Source organism: Triticum aestivum, chromosome 1A, assembly GCF_018294505.1.
Source record: "Triticum aestivum cultivar Chinese Spring chromosome 1A, IWGSC CS RefSeq v2.1, whole genome shotgun sequence".
Taxonomy (NCBI): domain Eukaryota; kingdom Viridiplantae; phylum Streptophyta; class Magnoliopsida; order Poales; family Poaceae; genus Triticum; species Triticum aestivum.
In genome coordinates this window covers 506126803-506140060 of record NC_057794.1, presented here as the reverse complement: position 1 = coordinate 506140060, position 13258 = coordinate 506126803, and the positions used below count along the sequence as shown (strand labels likewise).

At 48.2% G+C, this 13258-nt stretch overlaps 1 protein-coding gene across 2 annotated transcripts; it reads right to left on the bottom strand.

Annotated features, from left to right (window-relative positions):
* Nucleotides 1-6565: 6565 nt before the first annotated feature.
* LOC123060944 (putative glucan endo-1,3-beta-glucosidase GVI) lies at nucleotides 6566-10591 on the bottom strand. 2 transcript variants are annotated; one of them, XM_044483806.1, is made up of 3 exons: nucleotides 10285-10591; nucleotides 10115-10171; nucleotides 6566-7751 (listed from the first exon to the last, which is right to left on the bottom strand). In XM_044483806.1, the coding sequence occupies exons 1-3, from the start codon at nucleotides 10406-10408 to the stop codon at nucleotides 6763-6765; spliced, it is 1170 nt and encodes a 389-aa protein (XP_044339741.1). In that variant the 5' UTR covers nucleotides 10409-10591; the 3' UTR covers nucleotides 6566-6762. The 2 variants fall into 2 exon arrangements, with proteins under 2 accessions (XP_044339741.1, XP_044339742.1); XM_044483807.1 differs by lacking the exon at nucleotides 10115-10171 and having other exon boundaries at nucleotides 10285-10590.
* Nucleotides 10592-13258: the final 2667 nt, after the last annotated feature.

Genomic DNA, 13258 nt, shown 5'->3' with positions numbered 1-13258 from the left:
GGCGGACGATAGAGCTGACCCGATTATGGACAACTATGATCCGGACGGTGAAGCACATATGTTCGGCATCATAAACGGCGATATTCTATATGTGCCGACCGGAGAAGAAGAAGATGATATCTCTTCTTATCTGAACCTTGACGGTGAAGATGAAGGGCGCCGTCAGCAAGATGATGCCGAACAAACGTCGATAAACGACGATCTTCAAATGGAAGTAGCAACCACCTCCGGCGCCGAGGTATATATATACATTGAGCCTCTGGTGATACAAACTAACTGATTTGAATAAATATGTGTGTACTAACGCGCGCGACTCTTTCTTATTTTAGCCCTCGGCCGGATCGTCGAAACAATCGAGTACGTCGTCAAAGCGTGGCGCAACCAAGACGATGAAACAAGGAGAAACATGCACCATCGAGGTTGTCGACAGTGCAACCGGCAGGCCGCTGGAGCCCCGCAAGAACGCCACCAAGTTTGTCAGCCAATGCGGAGCCATTGTTAGAGACAACATCTCGATCACCGTCCAGGAGTGGAATGAGCCAAAGAAGGCACGAATTGATGGTTTCACTTTTGTCGATAAGAGAACAAAAAAAGATTGCTTCAAGAAGCTTATGGAACATTTCGTTCTACCTCCGGAATACAACAAATTCGATGAGGAGGGTAACAAGATTGAGGAAAACAAGGAGAGGAGGAGGCTAGTCAAACAGTTCGCTCTTCATAAGATGGCCGACGCATTCCGGAAATTCAAGCAAAATCTAGCCCATGACTTTGTCAAGCAGAACAAGACTCCGGATTTCAAAGGACAATATGAGAAACTGAAACATGATTGGCCAGAATTTGTGAAGCAAAAGAAATCGGAGCAGTTCATTCAAATATCGAAAAAAAATAAGGAAAATGCGGCTAAGAAGGAGTACAATCATGTTATGGGGCCAGGAGGGTATCGCATTTGGGTGCCTAGGTTGGAGAAGATGGAGAACGAGCTGAGGGCGCGAGGAATCCGTCCAGGTACGGAGGGATGGGACCCAAGGGCCAAAAGCTGGTGGTACGGGCATGGGGGAACGCTGAACCCGGAGACAGGGGAGTGTGTTTACCGGGGCAAATTAATTAAACCCACCCAAGCCCTTATTAACGCAATGAGGGATGCTCAACAGGGGAAGATCAAGTTCAACAGAGAGAACGACGCGCTGACAAAAGCCCTCGGGAATCCTGAACACGGAGGACGTGTACGAGGCATGGGGCACATTCCGTGGAAAATAGGGTTCCCCCAGAACGATGACCCGTACGGTTACAGAAGCCGTAAGAGAAAGATGGATCGGGAAGCAGATGTTGTGGCGCGGTTGGCATCGGAAATGGATGTGATGAAGAAAACCATGAGTGTACTAGTAGCCGAAAGAGATGCAGCTCGGGTGCAGCATGAAGATCATCCAGCGGATCTCGGAAGCCAGCAGCGGAGAAGCAGCGTGGCTTCCACGGAGGCCCCACCGGCTGGTGCAGATGCACCGACGATCGAAATTACTGCACCGGAGCCTCTGGTGGTCGAAATTACTGCACCGGAGCCTCTGGTGGTCGAAATTACTGCACCGGAGCCTCCTCGCTACCCCGTGGACGATATAAAGGAGATGAAAGAATGTCATCTGTATTATCCTATCGGGAACATGTCCATGAAGGTAGCCATCGGCAGTGCTTTACCATGTTTACCTGGAGCACTCCACCACAACAACCCCATTCAAGATGGCTATGCTCGTGTCACGGTGGAGGACATAGTCCAAGGGTTTGAGGACCTGGAGATTGACATTGCTACACCTGAAGGGGAGAAAAGACTTGGAGATGTCAAGCGCCATTTCATTCTATGGCAAAAGAAGTTTATCAAGTTTCTAGGCGAGGCGCCAAGGACAACAAGTCCACCCCCCTACGGTGGTGGTGGTGGCGGTGGCGGTGGTGGTGGTGGTGGTGGTGGTGGCGGTTCACCTACACCTCCGTCACGTCAGCCGACGCCGCCCCCCAGTCCACAACGTCCGGCGGGTGATCAGCCGCCGCCCCCCAGTCCTCGTCCGACGGGTGATCAGACGCCGCCCCCCAATCCACCTCCGGCAAAGAAGCAGAAGCAGTCCTGGATTATTAACCCGGACCCTTATGTACCTAAGACCACAAAGGTACCGGAGCCATCACTGAAGCCTCTCCCCACAAGGCCTTGGGAACGTAGTGCCGAGGAAGTCGACGCGGCCGCGGCTGCTGATCATGAGAAATGGAAGGCGGACTGCAAGAAGAAAAGAGAGCCCGAGCCCAAGCCAGTATTTTCTGATGAGCAAAAGAAGTGGGCTAAGTCATTTTTGAGCACACCGTCCCAAGCCGCGAAGAATCTGCCTAACGACTATGCACGTGAACTTCGCAGGCAGGCACTCATGTTCAAGGAGAACAAAGAGCGGGAGAAGGCCGAAAGTAAAAAAAGTGGGAAACAAGTTGCCCAGCTCGGGGAACAAAGTAAACAATCGATTGCCCCGCTTATAGTGGAAGCCTTCTGTCCGGATGCCCCCGAGATCATACAAGCTGCGGCAGCACAGGGATTGACTGTAACGAGTGCCAGAGAACAAGCGGCCAACTTAGGTATTACTCTTCGTGAACTGTTAGGCCTTGATGAGGCGCCAGTGAAGGAGGTAGTAATTACATATGTCAAGAATGGGCCTCTCGTCGAGCCTGCGCAGGAAAAGGATCTACCTCCACAAATGAAAGGTCTGCTGAAATGGTACAAGGGTTACATAAAAAATAAAAACGCCAAAGAATATATTTATGCGGAAGTTAGACATGAGCATCACTTCAAACATTACTATGTACAAATTGAACTGAGTGAATTGTTCCAGCTTTTCAATCTGCGCGAGCTCGATAAATCTATCATCAGTTGCTACGTTCTGTAAGTGATTTATTAATTTCTACCCCATCTCGTTCATATTGCCTGCACTATATATATGTCCTAACTATATTGTTGTGTCCGCTATTATACATGCAGAATGAAGATTAAGGAATGCAGAGTAAGGAACATCCATGATGTTGGGTTCATTGACCCACACATCGTTAATGGACATGTGTTGGAGCGTTACCCCCGCCGACGTGGAGGCAGACCTGTGGCAGTTTCTTACAAAGCAGGAACTCAAAAGTGATATTCTATTTCCTTACCATTTTGAGTGAGTGTTTCTGTCTTGAGCACATTCTCTTTTGTTTACTCCATGCATGGTATGTGGCCGGCTAATCGATGAGTTATGCATGACGTACTGTGCATGTATCGTGTCCGCAGGTTCCACTGGATTCTGCTAGTAATTAAAGTTAACACCTCAGAATGTCTCGTCCACGACTCTGTGAATATGGATCCAAAGCTTTGGGGCGGCATGAGAAGAATGCTGCAGAAGTAATTATTTTCATTCATTTGCGCTCTATATCGATCGGCCTATTTCGTTCATTTCCTAATATCAAGTAACTAATTAATAACTCTCTTGTTCATTTAATTTTCTTTGCCTCGTAGGGTTTGGAGACGGTTCGTAGATACAAAGGTCGGTGAATTCAAAAAAGAGCTAGAATTCAAAATGTTAAAGGCTAAGAATGCTGGGGATATTCAGCCACCGGAGACCAATCTATGTGGATACTATGTCTGTGAGATGATCCGGAGATACACCTCTGAGCGGGTTCCGAGTGATACCAATGCTCAGAGGAATAACCTCCGGTGGATGCTTAGTCCAGAAGCTCGCTTCCGACCACTTCAAGAGGAACTAGCTGGATGGTTCAGCAGGGAAGTCCTCCATCCTAAAGGAGAACACTATTACGAGGACGTAGAACTTTATATGCATTAAATCATGTATGGAAACTTGTTCAAAATTGTATATGGTCATCCGATGATATTGAATATATATTGTATATTCCTCTTGAATTCTTTTTGGTTCTAATTTCAAATTTATTTGAAATTGTACATTCATATGCATGTATGTAGTACCGTAGAATATATGAAACTCCTTCAAAATTAAAATAAAGCACAAAAGAAATAAAACAATACAAATTAAACAGAAAACAGGTTTAAGGGGGGGGGGGGCGGGCTAAAATCCTAAACCTGCGGCGGCCTTTAGTCGCGGTTGGCCAGAAGAACCGCGACTAAAGGTCCTCCGCCCCGACGACCACCTGGCGCCCACGTGGACGGGCCTTTAGTCGCGGTTCTTAAGCAACCGCGACTAAAGGGGGGGGGCCTTTAGTCGCGCCCGTTCGGTCGCGGTTGCGCAACCGCGACTAATGGCAGTTGCGAACCGCGACCAAAGGCCCTTTTTCCACCAGTGCAAGCCGATCCCTCCTCCACGATCTTCATAATGAGCCCAGCTAATGAGGGAGAGGCGCCATCAAAAACAATGTCGTTGTGGTGTTTCCAGATCTCCCAAAGGACCAAGGAGATGATGACGCGCATGTTCTTCAGCTTATCCGCGCACCAAACAGCTAGAGTGTCGTGCCATGCGGGTGTCCATGCAGGCTTGCCTATTGTGGTGCAAAGGGTTCTCCAAATTGTCCTTGCGAAGACGCAAGTTAGCAGGATGTGATTCAAGGTTTCCTCCTCCTGGTCACAAAAGGGGCAACTGTCGTTGTGTGGCATCCCTCGCCGAGCCAACCGATCCGCTGTCCAGCACATGTTCTTCATGGCAGGTCAAAGGAAGAAGCGGCAGCGCAGCGGCGCTTTGGACTTCCACGTAAACTGCGCTGTGGCTGACACCTCTCTGCCAGCGAATTTCGCCGCGTAGGCAGACCGGGGCGAGTACATGCCACCAGGCTCCCAACACCAGGACACCACATCTTGTACGTCATCATGCAATATTACCTCCTGAACTCTCGGCCACAGGTTCAGATACTGCCCTAGGGCCTGCGGGCCTAGGTCTGGTTTGATATCGGATGTCCAGATTCCAAAGGTGATAGCCTCCTTTAGGGTTCTCGTTCTTCTCTTGATCGGAGGGACGACCTCATAGATTTGCGGGGCGATTTCCGCAATGCGATATCCATTTAGCCAGCGATCCTCCCAGAAGAGGGTCAGGCTATCGTCTCCTACTGAAATCTTGGTTGCCGCATTGCAGATTGCAGTCGATTCCTTCGGAACTTTGATGTCGAACTCGCTCCATGGTCTGTTCTTATCCACATGCTGTAGCCAAGGCCATCTGGCTTGTAAGGCAACATTGAGCCAAGCCAGGTCTGGGATGCCTAGCCCGCCCGCCCACTTTGGCGTACAGACTGTTTTCCAGGCCACCGAGCAATTTCCACCACTCGCTTCCTTCTTGCCACACCATAAGAACCCACGGATGATCTTGTTTATGGCATGAATTGTCTTCATTGGTAGTGATAGTGCAAGCATCGCATGGATGGGAACCGAACAGAGAACAGAAAGAACGAGGATGAGCCGTCCGCTCTTCGGCAAGGAAGCAGCTTTCCAGTTCGGCAGGCTCTGAGCAATGCGCTCCACCATGGTGTGCAGCTGGGCCGCGGAAGGCTTTCTGAGACAAAGCGGCATCCCCAGGTAGCGGCACGGGAAGGAGCCAAGATCACAGGCCAGGGTAGTCGCAGCCAAGGCCTTCTCATCGTCGGAACAACAAATAGGGATTACCGCCGACTTGCTCAAGTTGACCTGCAGGCCGGATGCATTTTTTGTACACACTTGTGTAATGTTGCTACAAATCAAAAAGGAAAGAGACAGCCCAATGCTAGAAGCTCCCATACCAGGGCAATGCAAAAGGGCCGTGCTGAACCTAGGGCCTCTTGGCATAAGTGTGAAATACTTCATCGAAATTGCTTCATGCACGACAGAACCGCACGATCTACAGACGACACCTTCCATCCCAAGAGCGCTGGGCAGCAGCTTTAAAAAAAATTGTGTGAAGCGTGCATGCTCGCTGTAGGTGCTGCCACGTTGGATCGTCCAGGCATCGGGCACATATGTGTCGTGTGTATAGCAACGCTGATACTTCATCACAGCCTCACCGCAACTTGCTACATTTACTTGTGACATGATTAATTTGACTTTCCTTTGTCCCTTTGAATGTCAAAATAGAGCATATAGATCAACTACAAAAGAGCAGAAACAGACTCCTAACCTTCATGAACAGCTACAAAAAAAAACATCTCCTGCTTCAGAAATTGATTCCTAGCTACTCATACGGCTGATGGATCGATCAGCACTAGCAGGCAGCAATTATGCAGTTAGTAGCGCATAACAAGCACCCGCAAAAAAATATAGCGCAGAACAAAAATGATAAGTAGCACTAATACTCTGGCTCACAAGATTTTTCTTAGATTCATATGGAAAATGTTGAAGTATACATTATATTTGCCTCCCTTATAAAAAATGGTGCAAGTACCTGGGATATCTGTCTTAAATTCTTCCAAGGTACTCCCTCTGTTCCAAATTACTCGTCGTGGTTTTAGTAATTTGAACTAAAACCACGACGAGTAATTTGAAACAGAGGGAGTAATATGAATTTTACTTTTCAAGCACACGGGAGAGCAAATTGAACAGCATCAGTAGCAATAGAGATCAGATTCAACGCACTCGTCATAACCAAAGAGCAATGAGCTCTTCCCCGTAGTATATATATGCCGTGTACCATCATGCACTACACATGTACAGAGCTGCTGTAAATTAAAGTGATAAACCTGTGACTAAACGAGCGAGTAAACTGTAAACGAATTAATCTGTGCGGTAGCAGTAAAACTAAATCTCGGTGCTGTACGGTCCCAGTCGTCGTTCAGTCCTCAGTAGGCGCCGGCGGCGAAGTCGACGGGGTAGACGGCGCTCATGTCCGGCTGGAAGAGCCCGAAGTGCTGCTCCGTGCCCTCGGGCTTCTGGTTCTCGTTGAACATGGCGAACAGGTACGTCTCCACGGCCTTGCCCGGCCGCCGCGGCGTGCCGGCGCCCGACGCCGCGTGCTGGATCACGTTGTTGTTGTACGCCGCCGCGTTCTCCACGGTGGCGCCCGTCCCGCCGCCGCCCGACGGCCACCCGGTCTCCGACACCACCAGCTCCAGCCCCTGCGCGCCGGCCTTCTCCACCGCCGCGTGCGCCGCGTCCAGGATCGCGTCGAACATGTTGGTGTACACCAGCCCGCCGTCCGCCACAGCTGCCACCTTGATCTTGGACGTCGCGCTCGACCCGGCCAGCAGCGCGTACCCGAGCTGCACCGTCTCCGGCTCCGCCGCGTACGCGAAGTACGGGTACACGTTCACCAGCAGCGGCGCCTTCTTCGCCGACAGGTACGCCACCAGCGGCGCCATCACCGGCGCCGACGCCTCAGAGAACGCGGCCTGCGACGGCGGGTACGAGACGCCCAGCACTGACGTGGCCACGGCCGTCGTGACCGGGACGCCGGTGACGCCCGCCGCCTTGAGCGCGGTCTCGATGTTCCTAATGGCGAGGAGGACGTGCGTGCCAAGGTCGCCCGGGATGACCTCGTTGCCGGCCGTGATGTACCGGAACGTCACGGCGCCGGCGAAGGGCTTGACGTAGGAGGCCACCCACGAGGCCGCGAAGGACTCGTCGGAGGCGAGGTGGGCGAGGTCCTCGTTGAGCGTGCCGAGGACGACGCCGATGCCCGTGCCCCGGAGCGCGGTGAGGACGGTCGTGTCCGGGTGGAAGAGGCGGACGTAGCTGATTTTGTTGGCCTTGTACATGGCGATCACCTTGTCCGGCGTCGGCAGGTTGTTGGCGATCATGCCGTAGTTCACACCAATGGCGCCTTCAGCTCCTGCATTTTCACATGAGAAAATGTTAAATTTCGTTGCTCTTTCATACTAGATCAGAAGTAATTTAACCATCATGCATCATATATGGTTCACGCGCGCGTACCATCAAGGGAATTAACCAATGTAAGAATAGAAATAAGTTTCTAGAGGAATGATGCAATCTTTAATTAACCGTCTTCGTATTCATGTTTTACCTAACCAATTTGATATATATGTTTCCAGAATAGGTAGGTTGTGTAGCATTGCATTCAACAATTTCAAATCATATTTCTGAAGCATTATCAAACGAAGAACAAAGGAGTAGGTCAACGACTAGGCTTACACGAACTGACACCCTAGTTTAGCAAAAGGAACGGTTCTACTGCCACGAGAGAAGAATTGATCGTGTCCACAAAAGTTCTAAGTTTAGTCTGTACACAGCCAACCTTACTGTAACATCTTTTCCTACCTAGGACTTGAAATGGGCCAACCCTACCATGCATACATTCAACTTTAGGTGAGCATGCGATGGATATAAACACTTTTTCAACTCGTTGTCAACAGTATCAGTCGATGTCAGGGTTGAAGTCGGAGACATGGTTGGGAAAAAAGAAAAGGGCAAGTTGATGCATGCGTCATGGTCCAAACATTTCGCTTTCAACAGAGTTTTTCTAATTCAGTAATGTTCACTCTTGCGATTAATTGTAGTCCAATTTGTAGCGTATAGGGGTCTATTGTGTTTAAATCAATGGCTTAATGGTCTTATCTGGATCCATAGCATCTCTTAGCTGCCTAACTAGAGCTGGTCCATGAAAGCTCAAGTATGCGATATACAGTGATGCATTCAATGGGAATCGAGTGGCCAGCTTGGATTATTCATAAACCTTCTTTCCTCCTGTGTTTTAATATGGAAATGATGCTATCTAGGACAACAAACTTAGTTTTGACTTTGGGCTTAAGCTAATTGATATGTGCAAATATAGACAAGTTTGAGTAGTAGGTTCATGAAAGCTCAAGGATAAGATACATGATGATGCATGGGGATCAAGTTCTCAGCAAAGACTACAATCTTTCTTGCCTATTTGTGCTTTTGCGTATAGACAGAAACTTTGCTATATATTTAGTACAACAAACATTTGACCTAGGGCTTAGGTTGTCTGATGAGAGTGAGACTAACAAGTACTCCCTCCGTTCGGAATTACTTGTCACAAAAATGAATGTATCTACAACTAAAATACATTTAGATATATTCATTTCTTGGACGAGTAATTCCGAACGGGGGGAGTATTTGATTTAAGCATCGCTGCAAAAGAGGGTTACCTTTGGACGTCACGCAGAAATATGATTGGCAGAATACTCTATTGGGTTGAGATGCAACCGCTACTAATACAAAATAAATGACAATCAAAGACTCATAATGTCTTTTAGGTAGGCCAGCCCAAACTTGTGATCACTAATCTATTGGCCGACATGTTTGCAACGCAAGCATGCATGATTCATGGTGAGAACAGAGTTGGTCTAAGCACGCCTATTTCGGTGCATCATTCATATCCAATAGTCTAAACTATGTCTGCAATTTGCAGTTTCTGTTCAGACAGGCAGGGGCGCCCCTTAATATAATCGACGTGATTAGGTAACTAAAACGGATTGCTTTTGTTTAACACGCTATGGAATGGCATAAAGAAATACCAGCCGTAATGGAGTAGAATACAATATATCAACATAATAATGAAAGCAATCAGCCAATCATGCATGCGTTGTTGTTACCCTACCCGGGATTATATTCTTTACAGAAACCCCACCAAGAACACAAGGAATAATTAAGCCTGACAACCACCGCCTCTACGGCTCTACTGACTACCTACACCGCAAGCCATAGTTAACGGACGCAAGCATTTTGGCCGTTGGCGCCATCTTTATCCTCAAGGATCCTCTCCCCCTCCCTCCAATAAACAGAAATCCTTTATCCTAGCCAGGGTGCAACCAAGGACATAACAGATTGCAGGCTCAAACCGCCAACAAATTCAGATGTTTGGGTGTATAGAAAGTAAATTTCAGGCAGGTGGAAATCAGATTGGGACGTTCATGCCAAAACAGGAAAGGAAGAAGGAGGCACGAGTCTAGTAATTTCTTCCAGAAAACTGAACATGCGTCTACAACTACAAGCTAGCGAGTCGCTGAATATCGACAGATAACCACCGGCTTGGGTGTAGGGAAAGGAAAATTCAGGCATGTTGAAGAACAGATTGGGGCATTCATGCATGGTGCCGAAACAGGAAAGGAAGAAGGAAACACGAGTCCTGGTAATTTCTTCACAAAAACTGAAGATGCGTCTGCAGACTGAAAAATGAAAACCAAAGAAAATACAGGCGAGCTGATGACTGACTCTGACTGGATTCGCCGGGATGCGATCTAGGAGACGACCTTACGTACTTGCGTATGACTGTATGAGGAAGAGGCGAGTATGTTCATCAACGATCGAGCTCAAGGAATCGAATAGAAGAAGAAGAAATTACAGTACAGGCGGACGATGGTTCGTCGGCTGAATTAACTCACCCAGGAAAAGGACGGACGAGCAGAGCAGGAAGCCGCAGGCGAGGATCCATGGCGCGACCTTCCTGGCCGTGCCGCCACGACCGCCGGCGGCAGCAGGAGACATGCCCGGGCCGCCATGATACATGTTCGACGGATCGTCCAGGAGATCTCCCTCCCTCTCTCTATCTCTCTATCTGCACTCTATCCCTGAGCTCTGCCCTCCTCTAGCTCTAGCTAATGCCTCGTGGACTCTGAGATCGATCGGTGCGCAGCAGCCGATCGTAGCTGCTGTTGTAATCTCCTGATGTCCGTGGGGGGCTGGTCCCTTTATATAGGAAAAGGTTCAGGACGGAGGGAAGGCAATGCGCGCGAGTGGCGCAAACTGCCGAAGGATAGATTACGTGAGAGGTGGGAGGCGTGCGCCTGCCATATCAACGGCAAGCCACCAAACCGCACGACTGCATGCAGATCGATGCGCGTGCGCCTGTACGTGCATGCGTGCGGCCGACTGCGTCGCCTCCATCGCCGGGCTGCGGCGGTTACGTTCAGACCACCAAATCCGTCGCGATGGACGATCGGCCGACGCCGGGGCGTGCCGCGTGGCAAGGATCCGTCTTCGCTCGGCGGTGATGGTTCGGTAGAATTTTGGGCTGTGCTTTTTTTTGTGTGTGTGTTCGTCTAAATATGGAAATGAACCATTTATACACGTATCAGCCTCCCTTACGTGCGTACGATACGGTGGATATATCGCGACCGACGTGTGATGTTAGCCAAAAGATTTGCTGCTTGATTATAACTGCGGATGAAAAGTGGAATAAATCATTCATGTTAGAGATATCGCTTGCTTCTGCTTAAATATAATATAACTGCGGTTAAATATGGAAATAAAATCATTTATGCTGCAGATATGGCTTTGCTTCCGCTTAATTATAACTGCGGTGAAATATGGAAATAATTCATTTAAGCTGCAGATACCGGTCGCTTCTGCATGCTTGTGGTTATAACTGCGGATAAGAAATAGAAATAATTCATTTATGCTGCAGATATCTCTTTGCTTCTGCTTAATTACAACTGCGTGTAAATATGGAATTTGCACGGTAGATATCGCTTGCTTCTGCTTATCTCTACTATATATTAAAGGGGGATCGAACGTCGTGATGGTTCGACCACCTCGTTCGATCCCCCCGCCTCGTTCGACCTCCCATCTTACGATCCCGCACAAAAAAAAACGCAGGGAACAACCCACGTTCGACGACAACTGAAAAAAAGACCAGCTGCTTTAGGATACGAGCATGTTTAATATAATGTCCTTGTCATACCAAGAAGAATTTAGCTGAAGGTTTGTGATTGAGGAGAATGAACCGGTGATATATTAACCTAAAGCGAGGGATGGAACACCTCTTTGAAATGCTCTGCAAATGGAAACATACATGAATATGTTGATCCTTATCTTTTTCGGTCTTAGTGGATAACAGTAATATGCAGAGCTGGAGGAAGACAGCGTCTTTGCTCTTCATGTGTGCCTGCTGAATGTGAGGACACAATTGCTCCATTGTTTCAAACCTTTATTTCCATCTGTCGGCCCTACTGGTAGGAACCTTGGTCAAGACAAAATTGTGAACCCATGCATGGCAGTGGCAACAAGACATAGTCCAAATGTCAATAGAAAGGAAGTGGGAGTGTGTAGTGGTAATAAAATGGGAAGGGAGCCACCCCATGTGTTTGTGACAACATAGAATGAAGAGTTTGTCTATATATTTTTGTTCTGTACAAATGAAAGGGTTGGGATTGTAATTGGTGAGTCACTAGGGTGCATGTTGATAGTAAGAGAGCTAGGACTTAAATACAATCTAAGCAAAATTCAGATTATGATTTTATTTATCTTTTCATGAAAATGCTTTTAGTCCGTGGCAACGCACGCGCACTGAGCTAGTTTTTTTAGGTGTTGCTTCTGCTTGTTTATTTTATTAGGGGGTTGCTTCTGCTTGTTTCCACTACAAAAAAAAAGACGTGGCCGATAAAAACGGAAATAAAATCATTTATGCTGCAGATCGATACCGTGTTGCTCCTGCTTGTTAAATGGCGCAGCGAACTTGATTCGGTATCCCATTCCCATCGTCGACTATTGATCGGTCATCCGGCGTGTAGCACTCGGACGTACACATTGATGGCGGCCGATTTGTCTGTCCTGGAGAAACTAATAAGCACCACCATGTGACGAGACCCGCTTTGCAAATGTGCACCACATCTTCTTCTTCTATTTTTTTTTTTTTTTGGCGGGTACCATGCATGCAAAGCGACCTTCGCAGGCCAGAAGTACGTCACGTGATTCCCTTGAACGTACCTCCTGGATCATTCACGGGCTAAAAAGAAAATACGAGTCTGTGTCGTACATTCAACTCGGATAATACTCTGTACACAGTTTAGTTTGTGGGATAAGCAAAATTGTCGCGATCGGTCGACAGCCCGACAGACACATGTATGCTGGGACAGTGGGTACCCAACAAAGAACCATCGGTGTCGCGTAACATTTTTCTTCCATCTCATTGCAAAGATGCTCTTCGTATTGCCGGCCTTTTTTTTTCTTTCAGAATGATACTATTGCTGTCCTTTGGTACAATACAACAGTCATTTCGCACACACAATAATGCATGACGGCATACTGAGAACGATTATATATTTACATATGAATATGATGCGTCCCCTAAAAATATATGAATATGATGGGCACACACACGCGTACGGGAGGTCAATGCACGCTAGCTAAGACGGCCTATAATTCCATGCGACCGCTACCGACCTGGCCACGCACTGCCCTTGGTCTGGATTAGCTAGGTCCTAGGTGCAACGAGATCCAGCGACCTGCCGCACAGTTGATAGCTTCTGCTTCACGGTAAATTAACATAGTCCGGAAGGCTTCCTTCTGTTCGTGCATCGGTTTGTCGGCTGCCGTTCTCAGACTCTTGTACTCAATTCGAACAAGTAGGAGAAACTC

What these genes read in the sequence shown, in the direction of transcription:
- LOC123060944 (XM_044483806.1), bottom strand. Translation starts at nt 10,408, where the DNA reads ATGTATCATGGCGGCCCGGGCATGTCTCCTGCTGCCGCCGGCGGTCGT. An exon ending in CTCGTCCGTCCTTTTCCTGG is followed by an intron (nt 10,172 to 10,284) that starts GTGAGTTAATTC and finishes TTCCTCATACAG; the next exon opens with TCATACGCAAGTACGTAAGG. An exon ending in TCCCGGCGAATCCAGTCAGA is followed by an intron (nt 7,752 to 10,114) that starts GTCAGTCATCAG and finishes GTGAAAATGCAG; the next exon opens with GAGCTGAAGGCGCCATTGGT.